Source organism: Chaetodon auriga, chromosome 5 (assembly GCF_051107435.1).
Source record: "Chaetodon auriga isolate fChaAug3 chromosome 5, fChaAug3.hap1, whole genome shotgun sequence".
Classification (NCBI taxonomy): Eukaryota; Metazoa; Chordata; class Actinopteri; order Chaetodontiformes; family Chaetodontidae; genus Chaetodon; species Chaetodon auriga.
Window position 1 is genome coordinate 20,597,668 of NC_135078.1, and position 24,106 is coordinate 20,621,773.

The 24,106-nt window shown below is 42.0% G+C and overlaps 1 protein-coding gene across 2 annotated transcripts in view; it reads right to left on the bottom strand.

Annotated features, from left to right (window-relative positions):
* The window catches only part of pcsk5b (proprotein convertase subtilisin/kexin type 5b), a 56,387-nt gene extending 37,209 nt beyond the window's left edge, over positions 1-19,178 (bottom strand). For both annotated transcript variants that reach the window (XM_076730939.1, XM_076730938.1), the window contains exons 1-5: positions 18,555-19,178; positions 13,505-13,609; positions 4,569-4,721; positions 2,824-2,967; positions 1,796-1,872 (exon numbers count right to left, since the gene is read on the bottom strand). In XM_076730939.1, the coding sequence (XP_076587054.1) occupies positions 1,796-1,872; positions 2,824-2,967; positions 4,569-4,721; positions 13,505-13,609; positions 18,555-18,734 (659 nt within the window). In that variant the 5' untranslated portion in view covers positions 18,735-19,178. The remainder of the gene's footprint in view (positions 1-1,795; positions 1,873-2,823; positions 2,968-4,568; positions 4,722-13,504; positions 13,610-18,554) is intronic.
* Positions 19,179-24,106: the final 4,928 nt, after the last annotated feature.

Below are 24,106 nucleotides of genomic sequence, written 5' to 3' on the forward strand. Positions count from 1 at the left end.
AATTATTCAAATGCAAACATATACTTTTTAACTTTCTGAAACTTTCAAAGGATATAGTCATGTAAGCTCACAATCAACTCTCTGAGGTACACGTCCGATTTTTTTTTAGCTGTGTATGTTTTGCTCTTGCTTCCACAGTAGGGGAGGGAATCAAGAACCAGTTGAGAACCAGTTGAGAACCAGTTCCAAACTGTCCAATCCGTCACATGCCTCCGAGTTTATCAATTCTTGTTATAAAATCTGGCAAGTTTCAAGACTTGCTAAACAATGACATCAAACTTGTACGTCTACACTGCTGGAAAACTGCAACAAGAAGGAGTCATGGTGGAGAGGAAGAGACAGTCCACAAACAACAACAACAACAACAACAACAAGTGCAATATTTGTAACGTCTGTAAAATGATCATTTCAAGTATTGTCAATAAAATCAATCCCCACTCCTTTTCAACAGGCGAGGTCAAAATCTTATATTTGTTGGTTCTTTGTGAATCAGGCTTACTATAACTGTGGTTTTTTAAATCCATCTCCAGCATAGATTTGAATGGTTAAAAAACAAACAGTATTACAAACTGTCACAAAGTTCTGTGACCACTTTCTGTCTTTTTAACAAATGTCTGCAGGAAACAAACAAACAGGAATTTCCACAATTTGTTTTGTCACATTGTCCCTTTAAATCTGTGGTGGGTGGGATAGATGATCTGTGGACAATATTTACAATTCAGCAGACAAAGAACTTCACTGGTAAAGACATACATGCTGCTGCATTCAAATGTGTCACTTCATAGCGCTGTATGGGAGATTGATGCAGTGATAGCGTACTTGCTTTGCTCCTCCTGCTTCGATTCAAAGCACAGCTGTTGGCGCCGCTTGTCACAACAGCATATTAAAATCCACAAGCATTACGTCATTCTTGTTGCTATACAACACAGAGTTTGACAACAAGCCGCAGTTTGCCAGATGTCGCTAAAGTTAACGTTATTCCTCAGAAATCTAACAGACTGTGCTTCTTGCCTTTAAGGCATGATGACGAGTTTTAACTTTCCGGTCACCTCATACCAACCTTCACATCTATTCAACTCTCATGAGAGACATTACTGCCGTGCTTCCATAAAATTAAAATTATCTCCAGTTTTTAAATGACATAAGAAAATTTGTTGTAAAAAATATATATATACACAGAAGAGAGAGAGAGAAGTAATATAAAAGTTAAAAAAACAGGGAAACCAGCTTTTCTGTCCACACACATAACATCATGGCCAACTATGAATTCAGCCTTAAAAGGAAACCAGCTCATTAAGCTGCATCTGTAGGCCTCATGTCTCTTTAAGACAATGCATTACCAGCAGGGACTGAGCCACTGCCAAGGCACTTGGGCTGCTGCAGCCAAACACACATACACACACCAAAAATCACTCACTAAGCCAAACTGGCACAAGACAAGTGCCTGGACAAGCGAGTCTCCCTATTTTCCTCTAACACATACACACACACACACACACACACACACACACACACATACATACACACACCAACTCTTCCCAACAGAAAAACCACAACCCACCCACAAATGTCACAATCAAATACACTAATGTAACTCATCGCACCCACAACAAGGTCAGGACTCAGCAAATACAAACATATTGAGGCACAGAGCTTCTGGTAAAAATCAATCAGAAACCCACTGATGCACAGAAGAACATTTGGCTGACCGTAACCCCAAGACATGAAAGCCACATCCTAATTTTTACCTGAACATTTCTCTCATATGATCTGGGATGGAAGTCTATTTTCTTACTTGTTCTCATTGGTTGCGTCATATCGAGGCATGGGATCCATATCATTGCCATTGACATCAAAGCTGGCTTGAGGGTCCTGGAGGAGACACAGAGATCAAAACAAGTACATCAAATACCAAAATGGCAGTTGCAATAATGATTGGGGGGGGGGGGGCAAAACATCCAACAGGTAAATTCATTAGAAAATTACATTCAACACTACCTGTGTCTGTGTGTGTGTGTGTGTGTGTGTGTGTAATAGACCTACATAACGCCAAAAAGCTTTTCTAGCCCAATCAAACAGTTCACATTAACATCACTCACAACAGTTTTGTAAATCGAATGCAATCAGAGCTAACTCAATCTGCTGCGCCGCTCGCCCTTCGGCATAAACAAATCCAGGCATTAAGAGTAGCTAATAACAGCAACACAGACACTGTCAAACAGGGTGTGAATCATTTTATCTTCACAGTTGATTGATGGTCTTACCTGCTGCCTCAGGCCAAGAAGTAGCTCTAACTATCTGGCCTCGGTCTGAGGTAGACATACGTCAGCATGCACACTAAGTATGTGACCACAGACATATAAACATGTACACACAGCATTCGTGCACACCCACAGGTCTGAGGAAGCGCCCCTTCAAAATGTAATCCATGACTCATGACGATCTGATCCGAATTACGGTATCACAGTCTAGTTGATTGTTTGCTTACCTGGAACATGATTTGGTTCAGCGCTTAAAAGGATCATCTATAAAGGATAATTCAATTCTTATGAAATACAATTTCTATGTTGTCAATATTGTAAATCGTTACCATCTTCAATTTAAATTTGTCTCACAATCTAAACAACTTTTTCCACAAAATAAATCATCACTGATTATATATTTGTAATCTGACGACTGCTACCCTGTTGTGCATGTGTTTTGTTAATCAGGCACACACACAAATGCACAGACATTCACTAACACCAACAGATTCCATATAAACACGCGCACACACACACAGTCGCTTATAGCCGCCCTACAAGCGCATACATACACACTCACGTAGTTCTGAAAGAGGTCTGGGTGGTTCCTCTCAATGCCATCATCTAGTATGGTCACCACCACGTCTTTTCCTGTGTAGCCCCTCTTCCACGCCCCCATGATGTTCATGTCCGACTGGCAGTTATGGACGTCATCGTTGCAGTGCTGGAGGTGGTGACAGGATGTGAGGGGAGAGAAGGTGATAAAGGAGAGGGACGGAGGAAAAGTGCCCATGTATTAATTACTTACAGCAAGTGTGAGCGTTACCATTTTTCGCACTGTGGCACAGTTACACATAAACCAGTCCAAAAAAGTTAAAGTCAGGTCTCAAAGTGCAACTGCTTGTTTACACCGTAACATCTCATGTTGTTGTCCACTGTTCAAATTTAGAGCCCACGAAAAAAAAAAAGAGCAGTTAGGGATCTGCAAGTGTGCACGACTGTTTAACTTAATGAAAACTTCATCAATATCTTGGATCGTAGAGAGGAGACTGCAAATTAGTTTCTTCACTTTACCCTTCACAGTCACAACACATGGAAACGTTACGTACAACAACTGAGTCATCCTGCTACAGCTGATTAATTATTATGTTATCAGGAATCTGACTAAGATTGACATGGGCATCTAATATCCTTTACTGCAAAGGTTTTTCAAAAGCACTGCATGTGAACATGTTGGTTTGTAAACCAAACAGACATTTAGATACATAATCGTCAACCTAAACTTAAAAGTTGAGTTTTCATCATTCCATCATACAATCAAACCCCTAAGTTCCTAAAATCCATGTTATGCCTGACAATCTGTTCGCAGCTTCAATGTGATTCAAACTCAAGCTTAAGTCGCTGACTTATTTCAAGTTAGATACACAAATAGCAAACTAACAAAAACATTTCAGGAACAGAAATGTTTCAATGTCAGGTGCTTTGTAGACGGAATTAAACTTCTTCTTCTATATAAACTTGAAAACACAGGTTCAGAGAGTTCTGACTAGAAAAATATGTTTAAAACCTCTGGTCAAAGTATTCAGAGTTATCTATACAAAGTTAACAATTGACAGAGCTGAGGACATTCAACCACACACACACAAATACAACTAAAAGAGCAATGATCTGAGGGTGTATGCAAACATTTGTGATAAGCCTGCAAATCTCTGCAACGTTAAATTGAATGTACTCTTTGTGTGTGTGTGTGTGTGTGTGTGTGTGTGTGTGTGTGTGTGTGTGTGTGTGTGCGCGTGTGTGTATTTATGAACAAGTGCATGCATAACACTGCTGTTCTCAGAGAAATGATTTCGAAAGGCAGGAACAGGAGATTTTTCTGTGACAAATATTTATGAATAAACACAGAATGTCTTACTTTGACCTTAAATTGTCTCTTTTGAAAGTGAGAAAAGGCAAAAATTTCATCACTATGGCTTTTCTATTCTTTCATTCAATAAAAACACAAAAACACACACACATACACACACACACACACACACACACACACACACACACACACACAACCACACGCACACAAATCCCTCAAGTGCACTGACCCGGCAGTAATTAGGATCATGCCATGACCTCGGCTGACCTTTGACCCACTAACTGGATAAATATGGGCCAATAACGGCGCGCAATCCTCTGAGAAGAATAGACGAACGTGGCACAGATGAGACGAAATTATATTGGGCTCTATTTCTCTGGGAACTTGAGATATTCTTGCTTTAGTACCATAAATTGGAAACAGAGAGATTCTCCGGTACAAATACACAGTCTACTCACAATGTACCACATACTGCTCCACTTGGCGTCATTATAGAATATGTTGTTCTGGGCTGGGTTGCTATGGGCGGGGCTTGTCAGGGAAAGGGGCGGGGCTGCCTTGTAATCCCTCTTGATCCTCCTCTTCACCACCTGCTGCTGTATCCACTCCACCTGAAACACAAAAACGCAGACAGGAGATAGCAGAAAGTGAGCAGGCATCGAGTAATACCCCACACTAGTAGAATTACTTCACACAGGGTACAATAAGTCAACAGGTGGAATTTCACCATTTGAAATCATGTGTTCAACACAATCTTTAGGAAACTTTAAGGCTCTGGAAAACCTGTAATCTCCTCAATAACAAAGTGAAACTCTCACACAAAAATAGAGACCACCTCCAGAGAATAGATATGGCCAATATACCATCACACCCACTAATCAAGGTAGACAAAATGATAGAAAACAGCAGAAGAGAATTTAGTTTTTGTTGTTGGGGAGCCATGAGTCCTGATGACATTATTTACATGCAGTTTTTTACTTGTAAAGGTGATTTGTACTTCAAAGAGGAGTCATTGTCAAAGGTGACAACACTAAATTGAAAAGTAATTTCCACCATACGGATCATCTGTAAATAACTTCAGCACTTTTTATTTGAGGGCTCCGGTTTAAATGTTTAGCATAAGCCTGCAGGAGTTTTGAGGGGGACACATTTATTTCTCCATCAGTTCATTTCTCCCTGTCTGCAAAATGGACAGACTGATACATACATGTATGCTCCAAAGACATAAATGTCTCTCAGGTAGCATCAATCTCTCAAATGTTATGGGCTCCCTTCAAGGCGCAAGGCATTCCTTGGCAGGAAACTAGCTCCACTTTCAGACGGAATTTTCCGATTTCAAAATCAGCATTGTTGGATCCGAACAAGAGGGCTGGACCCACTTGCTTGGCCCCGGTCACCTCTTTTTAAAACCCTGAAATCTTGTGTTTAGTCTAGCAGAAGTCCTGCAGACTTAATCTGTCTTAAAAGACTCCATGAGTAGTTTGCATGTACCGGAGATGATGACAGCACAAAACTGTAACCTTAGCAGGCTGGCACAACACATAGAGGGAGTATGTGTAAACCTATGAGAGCATCCTGAGACGTAAATATTTCTATAATAAATTATTCATGGACTCTTCAGACTGAAGTTTGAACATAAACATGTTTGTTTGACAGCTTACACAGACTAAATAATGGTCCTTTGAGTTTACCTCAGGAACAGACCATGTTCAGATGGGATGTTTATTTATACACTATTTTCAAAGTGTGCACTCCTGAAACGATCGCCCGCACCATCCACTCCAAACTAAAAGCGTCCAGCTGTATATATGATGCACAGACAAAGAAACTCCGCGCATAACAGATAATCAATAGAATCATTTTTACGATGAAATAGTGTTTTTGTTTTGTTGCAGGGTTTGCCAGATCCAGAAGTCTGCGGCTTTCGTGAAACAATGTCCAACTGCAAAGAAGAAGCATTTCTCCACATCAATACAGCTCCAGCAGACAGAGACGAGACGAGACGAGAGAAAAGCTGACAAAATGACTGCAGAGTGATTATCTGGTCTCATGCACTGAAACAATCTGCCAGGTTCTCTGGAGAGTTGGAGAGGGAGGCAACGAGACAAGATAAGACGAGAGAAGGGGAGGTGATAAAGAGCTGAAGAGAACAAGTCCCAGGAGAGTCAATAAAAAAAGACCGAGCTGGAAGGAGAGGGAAGTGAAAACAAATAGAAAGTGAGACCAAAAGACAGCAAGTGAAGAGTGGAAGATTGATTTTATAAATAACATTGATTCAATAACTCAAGTATGTAGCTCTTTACAGATTGTGAAGGAGGGAGAGGAAAAAACAATTCTGTCGGTGACGTAATTTAATAACTCAAGAGGGTAGACCTCTTTTTAAAGACAGCAAGATACAGGAGAAAAAGAAATGGAAAATGGCAAATCAGGGCAGAGACAGAGACAAAGAGTAAAAAACCCAGTGAGATATTCTGTTTCAGCCTGGTGCTCCTCCGTCTGCTGAGGTCTCAGCTCATTTCACTCCAAGTTCTGTCAGGACCATCAGCTTCAAAGCAACCGTTTACACACGCCATTAGCCTCAAAACAACACTGTCATCCGGAATTACGCGTGTGTGTGTGTGTGTCCATGCAAAACCACTGGTGTATCATTACAATTTGCATACATTAGCATAGCATCAACGACTATCTTTGATCAGCTGTGTAACTCCTAACTGCTCTTGTCCGTAACTTGCTAATTCCAGGAGGGTCTGACGATGAATGCGTCACTGCCGCTCATGTCACCACCAGCGCTCTCCACCATTAATTCTTCTACAGACTGATGAGACCCAGCAAAGACCTTACAGATGGCGAAAAAAGGGAACCACTTTGCTGACACTGGATCCCAATTAGTGTGCAGTTCACCTCAGATGTCTCTGACAAGATCCAACAATTTAACAGGATTTCAGAGCACTTAGCTGAACTTGCCTTATGAACAAGGACATCAACTGAACAACCGGACGTTTCATGCATCTGCCTGCTAGCAAGGATCCACCCAACTGAAGTGTCTTTCAGCCACACAATGAAGCCCTGCCACATCGGTCAGATGCTGCTTTGTAGCTGATGATGGCCTGCACCCTCCCAGAGGAGATGGTAAATGGGGAGATTTAGGATTATTGGAGTATCGGGTATTGTTATTGCCATATACTTCATATCCTATGTACTGGCTTAGTGCACTAAGGTTAATAAAATGGATTTCTAATGCATCGTTTTCTATGTCTGTTCATCTGCCTTATGCAGTTTAGTCCAGATGATAGCGGTCTGCTGTCTGAGCTTTCCTCAGCTTTCTGAAAAATGAACTATTCAACCAAAAAAAAATGGTCCCCTTTCAGGTTTTTTCATCTGATTACTTTCAGAGATCTACAGGCTGAAAACTACTCTGAATTTCATTATAAAAAAAAAACATAGATAAAAAAAGTTGGATATTGAATTTGTACAGCAGAAATATGTTGTCGTCCCTCTGCATCTAAAGTAGTTTGAAACACATTCAGCAGTTGTGCAGCGCTAGATGCCGTCTCCTATTGATCATCAATGTCCTCATTTTCACACAACCACACATTTTCTCCTTCCTTCAAAATTATTCAAGCAAGCTGTGACCAACAATATCAATATGAGCTCAAATGCAAAGGAAAGATAAATAAGTCCAGAGGTTTCAGGGAGAATGTGGGCGATGCTGACATTAATATCATGATATCTAAACAACTCTGCTTGTGTTTATATATATAAACAACTCGGCCCCCACCATCAGAAGGGCTGATAATCTACTTTTATTGATTTTTCTAGAAACAGACAAATCTTCAAAAAGGAGCAGCTCCGCCATAGTCTAATGACTATACTGGAAACACCATGTGGCTACAATATATAAATACACTAACCGAGAAAGAGTGTATCCACTAAAAATAGAGTGAATAAAATGTGCATGTGTTTTATCGTTCCATGTTCTATGTTGCGTTAAATCTTTAATGTCTACTAGTCTAAAAAATACATTTCTTTTTGCATTTAAAGTGGCTCCCTACTTTTTATCTTCACACTGCTATTGCTGACATGGGCGACTTTGCATGTCTTTATTCAAAATAATACACATTTGTCCTTGATGACCCGAGGCAAATAAATGGTATTCAACAGCTTTTTTCTAAAGCTATCAAGAGCAATGTCATCCTTTGTTGCCCCTGCTAAAAATCACTCACTGGTAACAGCCTTCAGTTCTGCACATCAATTGTGTCACGTTTGCCAGCCCCTGTCCAAACAAAGACAATATTGCCCTCTATTATTGCCTCTAAAACTTGCCGATGTATCACTGCCTTTGTTTCGGTGCCAATTCGCTGGCAGGCTCTGAGGCATGATGATTGGATCTGCTCCATTCTTTTAACTCCAGCTTGGTGGAGCAGAGGAATGATCTGCTAGCACCTGTACCTCTCCCTCACCCTCCTTTTTTTTTCTCCTTTTCTCCCACTCTGACTCCCTCTTTTATCTCACTCTTATACTTTTCTCATGTCTTTCCCTCAGCTGCTTCTTCCTCGCTGTCTCTCCTTCACTGCATTTCAGGTCTTCTTCTCCGCAGATGCCCATTTTTCCTCTGAGATCGGCTGTCTTTCTCTCTCGGTCCCACTCCAACCCCCTTCCTCCCTCCCTCTCTCTCATTTGCTTTCTGTGTAAGGGTTTGCAGGTGGCTCTTGCTGGCTGGGTCAGTAACCAGGGGAAACTGGGGAAGAGTTCACTTCAATAGAACAAATGGGAACAAATTGATCCACTTTCACTGCTGTTTTTGAGAAGCCGTTTGGGTTTCAGGCAAAAGAACTAAAAGCTGTGAGTTTTAAAAAAGGTCAAAGGCTAGTGTAGCAGAACACCCATAACAACCTTTGGACGGACACGAGAAGCCAGTTATTCTGCTCCCTTAAGTGGAATTCAGAGCCTCAGCCCAAACACAGCACACAGTCGTACAACTTTTCACAGACGGTTTGAGCCCCGCGGCGCTGTGCTGGCCAGCTGTAGGTGCTCGTCTCATCGACTAATGGCTCATCTGTTAAACAAATTCGAGGCAAAAACAGATCCGATGGCAGAATGACACACAAGCATCGTGACTTTACGGAAATCTGTACCTGGGACTGTGTGGAGTCTCATAATACCTGTGCATATGCAAATTACCCCTATGGTCCCGACAGGTACACAAGCTCCGTCTGTGTTTTCTCCTTGATGGTGTGAGTGTCCTTGTCTTCCACACATGTTCATGAATACGGCGAGCTCTACAGGCAGTTGGATGAAGAAAAAATTCTATGACGCCATAGTAGATAAATACTGAGCAGACATCTCCTGCTTTAACTGTTCAATAATTGGATTTGAGCTAATTTGAGCTCATTCAAAACATTTTACTACGTGGTAAAGTATTTTCCTTATCTGGCATGACTTCCAGAAGCCTTAAGCTCGTAAATACAATAAAACACTGAAATTTAATTTTGTCGTCACAGCCCTTTTGCATTTCTGTGTATTCCGACGAGGATTCAGCTGCAGACCACACCTGGCTCTCAGTTTTCATGCACGTCTGGATAAATGACTTCAAGTAAACAAGAGTCTCACTAAGTGAAACCGGCTGGAAACACCATGCTCCTGCAACAGAACACCACGGACAGACAGCCGTGGAGACGTTCAGCAGTTGTTTCTCTCTACTATTCTCTGCACAACTTCAAAAGGACATTATAAAAAGGAGAAACAACCACTGTAGTACTCTAATTGTTGTTTACAGTAAACTTGAAATTGCTGGAAATAGATTTCAAACAAAGCTGACTGAGTATACTTGAACTCATTTCACACCAAAAACTAATAACAGTGCACAGCTACAACAAAAAAGTCTGCGGCTGTCCAAATTCTCTTGGAACTCCCAGTATGAGTGAGTCATGGGTGTACGTCAGCAGAGCTGTGCAAGGTGCAAGCTGAGTGCTGCTTAAGACACAAAGAGACCTCCTAACTAACCAGTTTGTATATGCCCTTTTAATTGACGCCACAGCATATTTAATCAATTTACAGGGATTGTGATACACAACGGGAAAGCTTGACACAAACTAAAAATGTGCAATTAAGGTATAACTGTCTTTTCAGTTTGCTACAATAAAACAGCTGTAGAGTACAATTATAGGACAACTGTCCTGGAATGTGAAGTGTGTTTGCTTAGCAATGAGAAATTAAAACATCATTTCATTATTTTGAGACGATAAAATTAGATAGAGCTTTACTGTCTGTTGAGTGCTACACTGATAAACATTGATAACAAACCCATAACAGGAACAGCTCGAGGCGTGCAGCTATTGGGAAGACACACGTTTTCTCCAGGCCAACGGCCTTGGCAGAGTCTTTCAACTTCCTGGAAAAATACATGGTCTTTGACCTGAGAGGCAAGTGACACTGCAGTTAGGCGGATGCCATAAAGCGGTAATCTGTGCTGTGCTGTATCACCATGGTAACATGCGTGCCAGTGAGTACTGTGGATGGCAGGGTGCGCCTTTCATGGCACCGCTACACCCATCTGACTCACTCACACACAAACACACACGGCTGTCATTATTACAAAACCTGATTGCAAAACATCATTAGCAGTATGCCAGACTGCGCTTGTGCCAAACTAGCCGTCATGTGGATCCCAAACCCACAGACAGGTCCACAGATTACGCTGAAGACATAGCCAGTCGGGGGAAAACACTGACAGCTCCATTCCTCTCCACTCCGCTTTTCCTTTATTTGGTTTCTCTAATCCATCTTTCCCCTCTTCCCTTCTCTCTTCAGCTCCTCTTCAATCGCCTTCTGTTGTAATAGCTCCTTTTTCCTTTTCTGTCCTTAACCTCTCCTCTCTGATCTAGTCCTCTAAAATCTCAGACTCTCGGCCAGCTGGCATGAGGACACAAACCTTCTTCCACCATGGCACAGTGTCAGGCCCGAGAGAGGAAAAGAACCGAAGACAGAGGGAGGGAGACGAGCACACTGAAAGCAACAGTGATAAAAGGAGGTAGGAGAGGGAGTCCAAGGAGGAGAAAAGAAACGGGATGACAGGTAAGGACAGCAGGTGGACAAAACAAGCTGAGTAGGCCAAAAGCAAGTACAGAAAGGAAAGGAAATTGAAAAGAAGTGATAGACGATGAGATAAGCGGATAACAGAAGGTGACAGACACTGTCTTATATTTTCTTTCTATGTCGGTCACCATTTCTGTTCTCTTCTACAATTTCATGCTTTCTTTTTATAATCACACTGATAAATCATTAGCATTCCTCAGCAGTCAGCATGCATTCATGTGCATGCACAGATACAAACAAACCTGCATCAGCTTGAACCCACACATACACGCACACACATAAAAGCCATCGGTGCTGGAGGGAAACTCACAATCTCCGAAAAGTCAATATTTTTTCAGAACGGACATAAATGGGTTCACTGTATACATATTCATTAAGATTTCACTGTCATGAATATGGGGAGTTTCACCTTGTTTTCTCAGGATCAAGCCTGTTTGATGAAGTGTACCGCATGATCAAACAGGCAGACATCAACAAGTCAAGTTTATGTCAGGTACAAGTATGACAAAAATATTCAAAGGGCATGAGGTTTTCACATGTGAATGAGACGTTTCCACAAACTTGAAACCCATTTGAAGCTACCTTCTTTGGCACTGTATACACAAAGATTTAACAAGACCTTTGTACAGGAAAATGGCTGCAGCACGTGCTGCGATGATAACCACCCAAGTTTGATTTAGCAACTCCTCCTATGTGTTTTGATGAAGTTCAGAGTGGTGTGAGGTTCAGGCTTCATTAATAATCCAGCCAGGGTCTGATGACCTGGTGCAGTGATAAGAGGAGCACTGACAGGACAAGAGTAAGGGTTTACCTTAAGTCACACTCTTGTCTGATGGGCCAGTTCAAATCACAAAAAATATACTGTTAAGTTGACTAAGATGCTTTGTAAGCCTGCGTCTTATATTTATGAATAGAATCATATGATGTGTGAAATAATAACAATGTCAAATCATATTTTAAGACATTTTTTTCATGCACTCTGGCCCACGGTCACAGTACTGTATAATATGGTGAACAACTGTTCCACTGTTTCCTTCTGGTCGGAAGGTTGTGGCACCAGTTCTGCCGACTGGCTGAGAGTTCAGATCTGAAACCTGGTACCTCTGGTTATAGCAGGTTACGTTGAGGGAATCATTTATCCATACAGCATGCATTTTAAAATGTTGGATTTCCCCGAATTTCAATTTAACAGATACAATTAACCGGCTAGTCCATCTTTCTGGACACCACGCTGTCCACCAAGCGGCCTTGTGTACCTTGCACCTCTCTAGCAGGGTGAAGGTGGTCAACAAGACCCACCACCTTCATTTATTTGAGGTATCTAGACCTCTCTGCAGCCTGATGACTGCATATGGAGTTTCGGAGCATACTTCACAGAAATATGATGTTTGCAAAAAATAATGTAAAGAAATCGATATACATTCGTATAAAATTCTGTCATCAATTGCATCCATGAGCCAGTGGTGAAGAGTGCCCCCTTAACAGTGAGCATGGCTTAGGCGCATTCCAGCAAAAATGGCAGATTCAGTAGTATGTTTGTTATGTGCAACTCTTTTGGACTGAAGCAGCATGTAGAAGTTGTTGGCAGAGCTCACTTTATGCCTTTTTCTTGCAAGGAAAATTATATTCCAGTAATGTTTTATCTCCCATCAACAAACCTATGCACCCATCCATCAAATCTGAAGTTGCTGGCTTTCTGGAATAGAAAGGTAGCACAGTAAGCCCCATTTATCATGTCATTTGTCAGGACTGTGATCAGCACAGCATGAAATTTCAGGAAGACTTGGATTTTCCTGCAATGTTCCAGAGCCTGTCCACATGAACACCGTGTCACTGCAATAACCCATTTGTGTGCAGGTCTGCAACAACAAGGACAAGAGAGCGGACTCGACTGAGTTGGTGTGAAAAGTGTATTCCACACATTCTTCTGCCTGTGCATCAAACACAGCACGGATGCGACTGCCAAATTTAGGAGATCAGCACAACTTGGCAAATAGGTAATGAATTTACCTGCATGTCTTAAAATTGTCTCCTGAATGACCTTCATTTTATACCCTGGAAATAGTACTTTACCAAAATAATCACAACTCAAAGTCCACTTGCTTGCTTTTTCCAGGTATTTCACTACACCTCACAGTATTCATCAGCAGATAGAGTTCCCCACTTTGGTAAAATGATGACAACTAAGTCACCTCCATGACTACTGAGCAAACTTAAGTACCATTAAATATCCAGTAAAAGCTAGTATGTGGACCTCATTTGCCAAACTAGCTCCAGTATCATTTAAATGCAGGCTTACCTTGGGCTCCATGGAGATGAAGCTATGGCGACCACGGCTGGACAAAGTCGACCGCTTGATGGTCCGACTATGGAAGAAGTGATAGTGGTCTTTGAGATCACCAATCTGCAAAACATACATACAGACTCCAGATAAGTGTTCGTTCATTGCATAACCCTTTCTACCATGACTCATTAGTGTAATTGTAAAATTTCCACAACAATGTCCTCAAAATTTGTCACAAGCAACTGCTGCTCTGGCATTTTTATTCCTGTAGAGATGCTTACACTGCAGTCAGCACAGATATCAGACACATATACTGTCTACACATCATACATACACATATGAATGATCACCACAGCTACAAAGTGTTGGAAAAGTTTTTAAAAGTAGTTTCAAAGAAGTCCCTTATCTTAAAGCAGTTAAATTACTATTTTTTCTATGTTCTTATGTCAATGTCTAGGTTTTTTTTCCCTATGTAGTACACATAAAGTTTTGGTGAACCCTTAAAATCTCTCAAAAAAAGACAAAGGGACATGGACTGAAAGGTGAGGGCAGACAAGTCAAACAAAAGAAGACAAGAAAAAGACAGAAAGCGACAGACTTATGTCCAGACACACACAAAGAGCCAGAGCCTTTGAGTGATGGAGAGATGAGGAGGACAGGCAATCCACAGACAGACAATGACAGACAGCCGGCAAGCTGCTGGACGGTGATTAGTTTTAATAATTGATAAAGACCAAACAATCCCTCAGATGATCAAACTGTCATGGCTGCCAAGGGTCCTATGGTGCGTCAGTGATACATGGCTGAGCTCCACCGCCACAGAGCCTATCAGATCAGCTTTCAGCTCAACGCTCATTCACATACACGCATTCTCCAACTTCCAGACTGACAGAATGAGAAACAAGAAAGCGCCAATAGACCTTGCCTGATCATCTTTCAGCAAACACCAAACATTAGTTAAACACGCAGCACACATCAGAGGTCTTGGGTAATCAGATTAAAAGGCATTCTACATACAAACAAAATGTGTTTCCATAATAGGCGGCTACCACTTTGGATGCTTCTCATAGTGTAAACAGGTCTCAACATATCGTGCTTCCACTGCATGTTTAATCTACCCAACATCTGCACTGCCATTAAGCAGGCCACCCTTCCCTCTAGGAGTGTCTGCAAATGGGGAGCTGCTGGAAAAGCTCTGCACACAGAATAAAAAAAAAATCTAAGCCCAGGTTTAAACTTCCGCTGCACCACTCTTTTTAAAGCCATCTAAAGTCTTTCTTTTTCGTATATAAAACTCACTTATTTCAATTGTAATGTGACATTTTAAAATTCACATCCTTTATCATAGCTTCAACGCCTCCTCTGGTTGTACAATATCTCACATTCAGTGTGCAGCTTGGTTAACTATTTTTATCCTGAACCCTAGTCTCCAAGCATAGCTAGAGATATTACTGTTGTAGTTATGATGACACGTGATCAGATGGAAATGCAGGGGTTATAAAGTCAGCTGAACTTTCATTCTGATGCAATAACCCAGAGAGCGAATCACAACTTCAGCATAACCTTTGGTTACTGGGAAATATGGCGAAACAAATTTGTGAAGTGAAACCACCTGCACTTCAGTATTTCATGATGCCTTGCATCACAGATGTTTTCACTGGATGTATTCTATATACTTCCATGTCACTTCATAGAGAATGCAACCAGGAATTGCTAAAAGGTGATAAGACTTTCCCCATGGAAATTATTCAGAGTGTGTCATAGCTGAGTCAGACTACCAAACTCCAAGTTCAAGTTTTGCCTGAATGTGGTTCAGACACATGCTTGCTGTCCGCAATAAACAACTGGACAAAAACTGGCATCACACGAAAAGATGAGACCTCAAACACGCTGCACGATTCTGCCACAGCAAAAAAAAAAAAAAAAAAAAAAAAAAAATCCCATGTGTCCACAGAAGAGTGAACAGAATTACAAAGCTTACCTTTTCTAACTTTTTGCTAGGTGGTATAGGTGATATTTACTTCACTTGTTTGTATTTGCATACAAATGCTTTGTTTATCTTCACAGCGCTTGGCAAACTACCTCAGTATCTCTCATGTTTCCTTAACTTTAAACCAATAATAATCAAAACAGACACGTTTGATGTTACTGATGTTTTTCCTCATGTTTTTGCATTGATTTATATGTATTTTTAAATGTCTTTTATGATTTATGATGATGGGTTTTACGTGTGTTACTATCAGGGCCTCATAGTAAAAGGAGCTGGCTTTCCCTGTTTTAAATAAAGGGAAATAAAATGCGGATGAATGGGGGCAAGCTGATAGTGAGATTTTCTTTATTCTGTTTGACAGTGTTCAGTAGTGTCACAACAACACAATAAATAAATGACTGATTGTTTGGATAACAATGGTCAGTATGGGGCACCCCAGTTAATCACCTGGTAGAGCATGCATCAAGGCTAAGTCCTTACCACAGCAGCCTGGGTTCAAATCCAGCCCAGGACGCTTGCTGTGTGTCATCCCCTCTCTCTCCCTACCTTTCCTGTCTCTCTCTACTATCACTATCTAATAAAGTGGAAATGCCCTTTCCAATAACAACACCCAGTTGGCCTGATGCCTGTTGAGAACTGATGCATCAGTACAACCTGCTCATAACTTGTCACTGATGCAACCACCTCCGGCTCATGGCTGGCTGCAGATCACCACACTCTAAATCCTCTCCCATCTCCCTGAAACACTAGTTTGAACAGATATCCACATCTAGGGCCTTGTCAGCTAATTTTGACTCAATTTGGACCAGTGTCTTAGTCTGGGAAGGGGGCTCCATGGTTAAGAGGATTACCCAGAATTCCCCAACGAGATGCCCTCTCACTCCATGCCAACTCTTTTCATCCATCCATCCATCCATCCATCGTCCCTTCTTTCGCTCCCTCCTCCTTCCATCTACCAGTGTGTGGTTATCTTTGTCTCTTCTCCTCTTTCCACCCCTGTCAAGAAGACTATATTGTCCATCAGTCACATGTTTTGCCTACCCATCCCCCTTTTCTCACTCTTTAACTTCTTCGCTTCTTAAAACCTCTTCTCATTTAGCAGTCATATACCCAAGTCATTCGTCAGAGTCCAGTCTAGTTATGAATAGTTTGAGCAGGTTTGATTAAAAACCAGTTGTGCTGTATCACTTTGTAAATTACAGCAGCATCAAACCGCAAACAAATGTGCAATAAGTCATTTCACTAGATAAATTTGATTTAATTCACCAAATGTATATAGGTGCTGCACTGATATAAGAGGGAGGGGGCTGATGATGAGGATGTCAAAGTTCACATTAGGAAACCAGAGTGTGCTGTTATCGCTCCCATGGGAGCGGCTTTCAGCTGACCCCAAAACCAGGAAGTGAAGTAAAACTCTTGTCTATGAGGTGTCAAAGTCCAATGAACGCTCCATATTGAGATGGAAATTAGGGCGAATGGTGGGGGTTGGGGGCGACACTGCACTCCACAGGGGAATTCCTATTGGGGGCTGGTATGGAAAGGGGGGGAGGACTCCACACATTAGTTCCCGTCAAAGAGAGGGGATAAACGAGGCCATTAAGGCCTGCTCTCTGGGGAGTATAGTGGGTGGGCGGGCTGGATAAGGCGAGGAGGGAGGGGGGGTTCAATAGCTGTTGACTAGGCTACCCCACAACAACCTGTCAGAATGCCCCCCTCTGTTCCACGCTGTCTTCACGTCGAGCGCTGGCAAGTGCAGGCTTGAACTACCCACGTATTTTGGTCACGATACTCTGGAGTATGTGTGAGGTCCACGTTTGTGTGGCGTGTTTCTTTTGTCCACAAAGGACACAGGATTTCTCTTTAAAGTTTGTCAAAACACATTTTCAAGTGACCAATTAAACCCCTCCTCCTGGACCCGCGCAGACTTGTGTTGATTAATAAAATGACATAATGTGAAGAGAGGCAGACAAATCTCACACAAGTATTCCCCATCTCTGTATGTGTAAATTTTCTACAGCTGTGGTTGGGATTTATTTTGGACTTTGCAAAGTACTGGCCCCTACATTTGCCCTTAAGTGTCAGTAGTCTAAAAGTTTTGGGTCTTACACTGCAGGCATGCATGTGCTTGGTGATTTAAAAATGCAAGATGTAAAATAATGGCTCAGATTTTTCAAGTGAAATATGACATGCTTATTTAAACATTTTCTTTTGAAGCGGTGCTTCATCATTGCTCAAGGAGCCCAGAAGAAAATCTGCTTCACTCCATCAATTTGAGAATACTGGCAGAAAAGCATGAGAGCATCCAGTGAAGAATTCATCCTAAATGTAAACAGAGCTCAGCAGCGGTGTTTTATAGCATCTGACCCAGTGGGCCTGGAAATGGAGTCGAGATTACACTCACAGGAGGAATACTGTGGAAAATAAGCACAGAAGTGTAACACTCAAATCTCCATCTCCTCTTCCATACCTTATTAAAAAACGCTGCCAAGTTTTTCACTTATTAAAATGTTAATGCTGCCAAGCCAAGCAGGACCGGTCAGGTCAGGTTTTTGAGTCAGTCCTACATGCGGCACAAACAGAAGACTACAGCGTCAAGAAGTAACGGCATTAGTATCTGTTTGACCGTTAGATGTCAATTCCAAGACCACAAACCGAACAGCTCTAGCTGTCTCACTGTGTCAAAAGGAGCGAGCACATGCGATTGCTGTGGCTGAGAGGCAGATAGTGAGCTCCCCGTGGCACCAGCCCGCAAACTGAACAGGATCCGCGGAGACACAGCGAGGAGGCACCTGTTGTACCATCCTGCTCTTGGTCTTGGTTTTTTGCTCCCTGCAGCCCACCTCCTCTCTCCTTGTCTGAGAGACAGAGCTAAGAAAGAAGGACTGAGTTAGAGAAGCACAGAGAGGGTTCATGGCTCGGGTTTGGACTTCAGCCCTTTGACGTTTGACCCCGTATCATCTGCCGCTAAAGCAACAACCACCATAGCATGTTCCACTTTTAAGAGTTGACAAAAAAATAAGAAAAGAAAGATACATAAATCATAGGTAACTTTGGATGGAGTAGTGGGCGACCTACCTGTCCCATGTTCCTATAGCCATATTTTTCCGCTATCCGCTCGGCCACATCGGTTCCACCGGCTATCCTGACTGCCCAGTGGTTGGTGTAAATCCGAGCTTTGCACGGCGGGGACGCAAAGCCGAGACTGAGCGCCAGGACGCACAGCAAGCTTCTTCTCCAAGCGGCGTTGCGGACCATCTTCCCCTACTTTTAACCCGACTCTTCTCCTCCTCCTCCTCCTCGACCAGGCAAACAACCAAACTTCTCTTCTCGCCGAGCAAGACTCTCATAGAAACACAACTATCCGGGCAAAAACACTGACAGAGAGAGAGAAAGAGAGGGAGAGAGGGGGGAAGGAACGGAGCCCCGAAGAGGAAAATATATACCTTATCCTCAAACCTCTGCTTTCCACATGGGAGAGTTGGAAGTTTGCGTTTTGTGTGCCCTCTCTCTCTGTTCCTCTCTCCCTTTTTCCACCGCGGAGGAGGAGGAAGTGTACGTGTCTGCGCGCCGTGCGTCTTTGCGCGCGAGTTCGTGTACGTCTGTGTGCGCGCGGAGCTCCTCAAAGCTGATTTCTCTTCTCCACGAACAACTCGGATGTTGGTCGTTCAGCTCATCGGGCTTTCATGTGGCGAAATGGCTACAGCGCCTCCCCACAAATAACTAGCTGACACTCTGGAGTGTAGAAACAACTAAAGCCGCGGGGTTTCCCTGCCGAGCTCCGCTGGGTCTTAAAGACACTCTCTCGGATCCACCGCTGACCGTCCGTAACGCTACGCCAGACACAGCACAGGGGGGTCAAACTGGGGGCCAGGAGCCGCTTGGGGGCCAGCTTCAAGGGCTACGTCCACGAGGGGGAAAAAGTGAAGCATGATTTACACTTAAAACCAAACTGGCTGGAAGTTGTCTTACTTTAAAAACATTAAAGAATGACCCTTTATCTTGATTGTCATAACGCTCAACCGAACTTACAAAAGGGATGGCGATCAATGTAACAATGTGCATATTCTGCAGTTAACATGCTCATGGCCATGTGGCTACTTCTAAAGCAAAGAGGCACTGGAACACGGTCGGCCTCAAACGTTACAGAATCTGTGGATTGGTGCATTTCTACAGATAAATCATAACCCTGACCCCAGCTTTAACCCTAACCCTGACCCTGCTCTGACCGCATTTAACCTGGGTCAAACATTTTTCATAATCAAAGGTATCGAATACAGATGAAGATTTTTTCTTATGGCTCCACTATTAATCATAAACAATATTGAAAAGCACAATGTAAAATATGGAGGAAAAACATTATCTGTACTCGTGAAATATTTGGTTTGACATCAAATGACGTGCTTGTGTATACCTAAAAACACGCTGAGCATGTGTAAAAATCCGATGATGATAGAACATTTTTTAATTTGGGGTTTGTTGGAAGACAATGAGACAATACCAGTGACAATGTGAGTGACTAAGATGTTTGTATAGTTGCTCGTGTCACAATGTCCGTACAAGAATGCCAGTAGTGTTTTTTCCCTTAAAATTTCCCTTTAAGAAGTCCACCAGTCAACAAGTGGATGTATTACATTTTGGATCCTGCCCCCTCTCCTACACCTTGAAATCTGCTGTTGAATGCAAGCCTTGTCAGTCTCCTGGGCAGTATTGACACAGACATACCAATGTAAAGTTGGGTAAACTATGACCTCCACCTCAGTCATCATCCAACGGGAAACAGCCACAGACTTAAAATATATATACATATTCACAAAACAACCAACCATCCTTCAACTTTGTCGGTTTGATTATTCTTTCTGATGTTTTGTCCTGATTTTTGGTGTGAATTGGCAAACATATCTTGCAAAAAAGTGGGTAAATTTGATTGCGTTGGTTTACCCTCTACTAAATGTCCCGGACATGATCTGATCTCAGGTGTGTTTAACACTGTCATACCGTAAGCAACCTCACAGATAACCTTACTGTATGCCTGGGTTATGTGTCAACCGCTGCAGTGCAGGCCTTCTGCCCTTGACATTACTGCATATTTCCCCTTAATCAGTGAAGCTCTAGATGTTATGCCCCCCATCGCAACACAGGTCACAGCTGACTAAACGCTGCCATTATGGAATGTGCCCGGTATTATCTGCAGTTGAGCCTTTCATTCAAGGCCTTTGTTGATTGATGGGTTTTTGTTTTGCAGCAGTTTCCCGGGGATGTCTCTGTGCACAGCGAAAACTCTGTTCTGCATGGGACACAAGTGAAAATCAGCATAATTGCACTAATTGCAGCCAATTTCTCGCTGAATGGACCCCGCTGTCACATCTCACAACAAGCGGGGGGACAAGAACATCTCATGGTCCCCCAGATGGAGATGAAAGAGAACAGAGGAAAAAAAAAAACACCCAGTGATCGTTCTCCATTCAGTCGGATGGATTGGCTTGTAATTTAAAAAAAAAATAAAGGAGTCGAGACGAAACACAGCAGAAATCGATTTGAGGATCCATATCAAGTATCCCGGTCACGAGGCCACCTTGAGCATCAGGGCCCCCTATTTCCATTCAGATCTAAAATGTCACGATATCCTGCATGACAGTCTCACAGCTACCCGAGTGTCTCCAGGGAGTGAACCGAGTGAACCCCAACAAAACGTCTTTGTCAACATCTGAGAGCCATGATCATGAGTGTCAACAAACACTCTGAGGGGCATTCCTGTGTGCATTCCTGTGCCTCTTCAATGAAATAACAGGGTCCATCATGTGTTTTGGCCAAACACAACTTTAAAAAAAAAAAAAAAAAAAAAACTCTCCACAACCCCCATGATACAACACAAAGGAAGGCCCGGATAGTTTTATTCACCACGGGCACAGCTTGTTCATTCAGCATCAAACCCAACATTTCCAGGAGGGAACCTCGCACATGATTTTTCTTGTCCCATCAATACAGTGGCCTTATCAAAAGTGTGCCTCTCCTGCATTCAAGTGTATTTTTGCAATTACCCATCTATCACTATTTGTGGTGTCACACCTCTCTCATGTTCCCATGTTTACCCATCACAGTTGTTCTCATTTGCTTCCCTTTCCTTTCCAGATGTTCTCCTTTTCATTATTTTACTTGGAACCTGCCTCTGGTTCACCTGAATGTTTTTATTTATTTATTTATTTATTCTAAGGATAGTCAAGCAGGGCATTTATTTGCATGTTGTCTTTACTCCTCTTTCTTCATGTACCTTTCTGCTCTTTCACTTATTTCCAAGAGCCCATCGCACTCTCTGACCCCCCCCCCCCTCCCATATTGCTCTCACTGGGTGGGCTTCCTGGGAGTTAAGGTTGACCTTTCAACTTCACTTTGACCTTTGACCTTGTTGCTGTAGACTCCTGCACTTAGGCCACAATAGTACCTGCCACTCACAGACTCTCCATCCTCTCTGCTCTGCATCCCACCCTCTCATCACCACCCTGTCCTTCCTCTCTTCACCCTCTCCTTTGTCAGGCACATACCAGGGTTATATGGGCTATTCTCACAGCACACACAGTCTCTACATTCAGTGGAGAGCTATGGAAGAAGGGGGAGACACTGAAATTGCTGTAGCCAAATACAAGTTTCTAGTTCTTCTGCATCTGTGAGAAATACAGATTCTCGCACACAGCTCCAAACAGGGCATATAATGTGACAACAGTGTGTCAGGTTTGAGTATCTCAGGTTTAGGCATTCACACACAGAGAGCAACACATAGCTGTTTGATTGGTTTGCATGAGTTCTTTTGATCTGTGTATTAATTGTCTGTATTCACTACATTTGTTCATACATTTTGTGTCCCAAATATGACTCAAAACCATGCATGTCATCAGTGCCAAGGTGAAGGTTATGCAGTATAAATATTCAAGGATACAGTCTAATTGAAAGGATTTTTTTTTTAATGTTCCTTTGAGCTGTGACTCACCTGGTCTGGCCTGCTGTGTCTGTGCATGTTGTAGATCCAGCGCTTGACTTCATAAGACATAGCTATATATTGTCATCTGGTGGTGACTGATAAGATTGCACATAGTAGATTACAGCCGAATTCTGTCAATAGTCTCACATTTATGTGCATTTACGCTATTACAGGTGAAGAATTGCTATTTGTGTGTTCCTAAACACAATATCTGTGCTGAAACTGTATGAGTTACATTAGTTCCCTCACAATAATTCACAATAAAATGATTTAAGAAACTGTGGCATTTTAGAGCAAAGTGACTGGCTTCCTCTCTTTGACTAATTCATGATGGTTTCACCACAGTATTTGTTATGGCAGACAGAGCGACAGAAACATTCTTCTCCCTTTATGGACCTTCAAACATCCTTTCACAAAGAACATGTGTAATAGTTTGGTATCACTGGGAATGCACGTGATGTTCCAAAATAATTGTATACAAAGTGATTTCAGTAACTTTGAACTGGGAGGAATTCATCACCTGAACATGTTTTTGTTCCACTCGTCAATAGATTCTGCGGTATTTGTTCAATTATTCAACAATTAAACACAGTTGCTCCCCAGCTTAAAGTCTGACAATCAGAAAGAGAAACGATCTTGGGTAAAGTGGTGCACACCGATCCTCACATGAGGAGTGTTTGATTATAAAGCTACGTTTCAGAATATAAATTAACATATTGCCACAGCTATATTGTCAGTCTGGGGACTGTGTGTATGAGTGAGATGCAGACAAACAAGGTTTTCTACTTCCTGATTAGATTGAATCCATTCCCTCCTTAAAAACCCCTCCATCTTGCATGACTGCTTCTTTCAAAATGGCAAATGGGGCTGACAGTCTAAAGAGAGGGTGACATCAGAGTTTTATTTACATACTATTGTCTTTCCACATCTATTCATCCTTGTTCTACATGACTGCATACTGTGCTGAATTACTGCAGGAGTTCAGCACAATCACATTTTCCAGATGTCCCATTTCTTCTCTTCATATTTAAACTAATAGTTTATGCTGTGATGAGTCATGGGCCAAGGAACAAATTAATTCATAATATCAAGCAATTTCAAATTCCTTTTCATTTTTCAGCAATTTTTTTTTTTTTTTGATTAATAGCATCATAGAAAAGGCATTTTTTTAATGAGAAAAGGAGGTGTCTTATGATGGATTCACTCTAATCAGAGAACCACCTGTGTCTCACTCAAGCTGAGCCACCATATGGCCAACTGGCTTAAAATACAATTAGACAGAACACAGTTATGGCAACCAGATTACAGAAAATGTTTATTTCATCTTCAGGGAACTAGTCTTCTGCGGAAAATAGGTTTGTGAATTCCACAGAACTTTGCAAGCAGCAGAACCTCACAGTCATCGATTTCAGATCAAACAACTTTTTCATGGATTCTCAGGGCAAAGCAACAAAGATGCTTCAATTAATGACACTCAATAAATTGAATCAAGCCTACAAACCACAACTAATAGATTTTTCCATCTGTTTATCAAAGCAAAAGTCAGACAATGCAATGTTTTTGCCAGCAGCAGCAGAAAAACTAGCTGCAGATTTGGTTTGAGCTTATGAATTTATAAAATTAAAATAACTTCACAAGCTTACTGACATTGGCA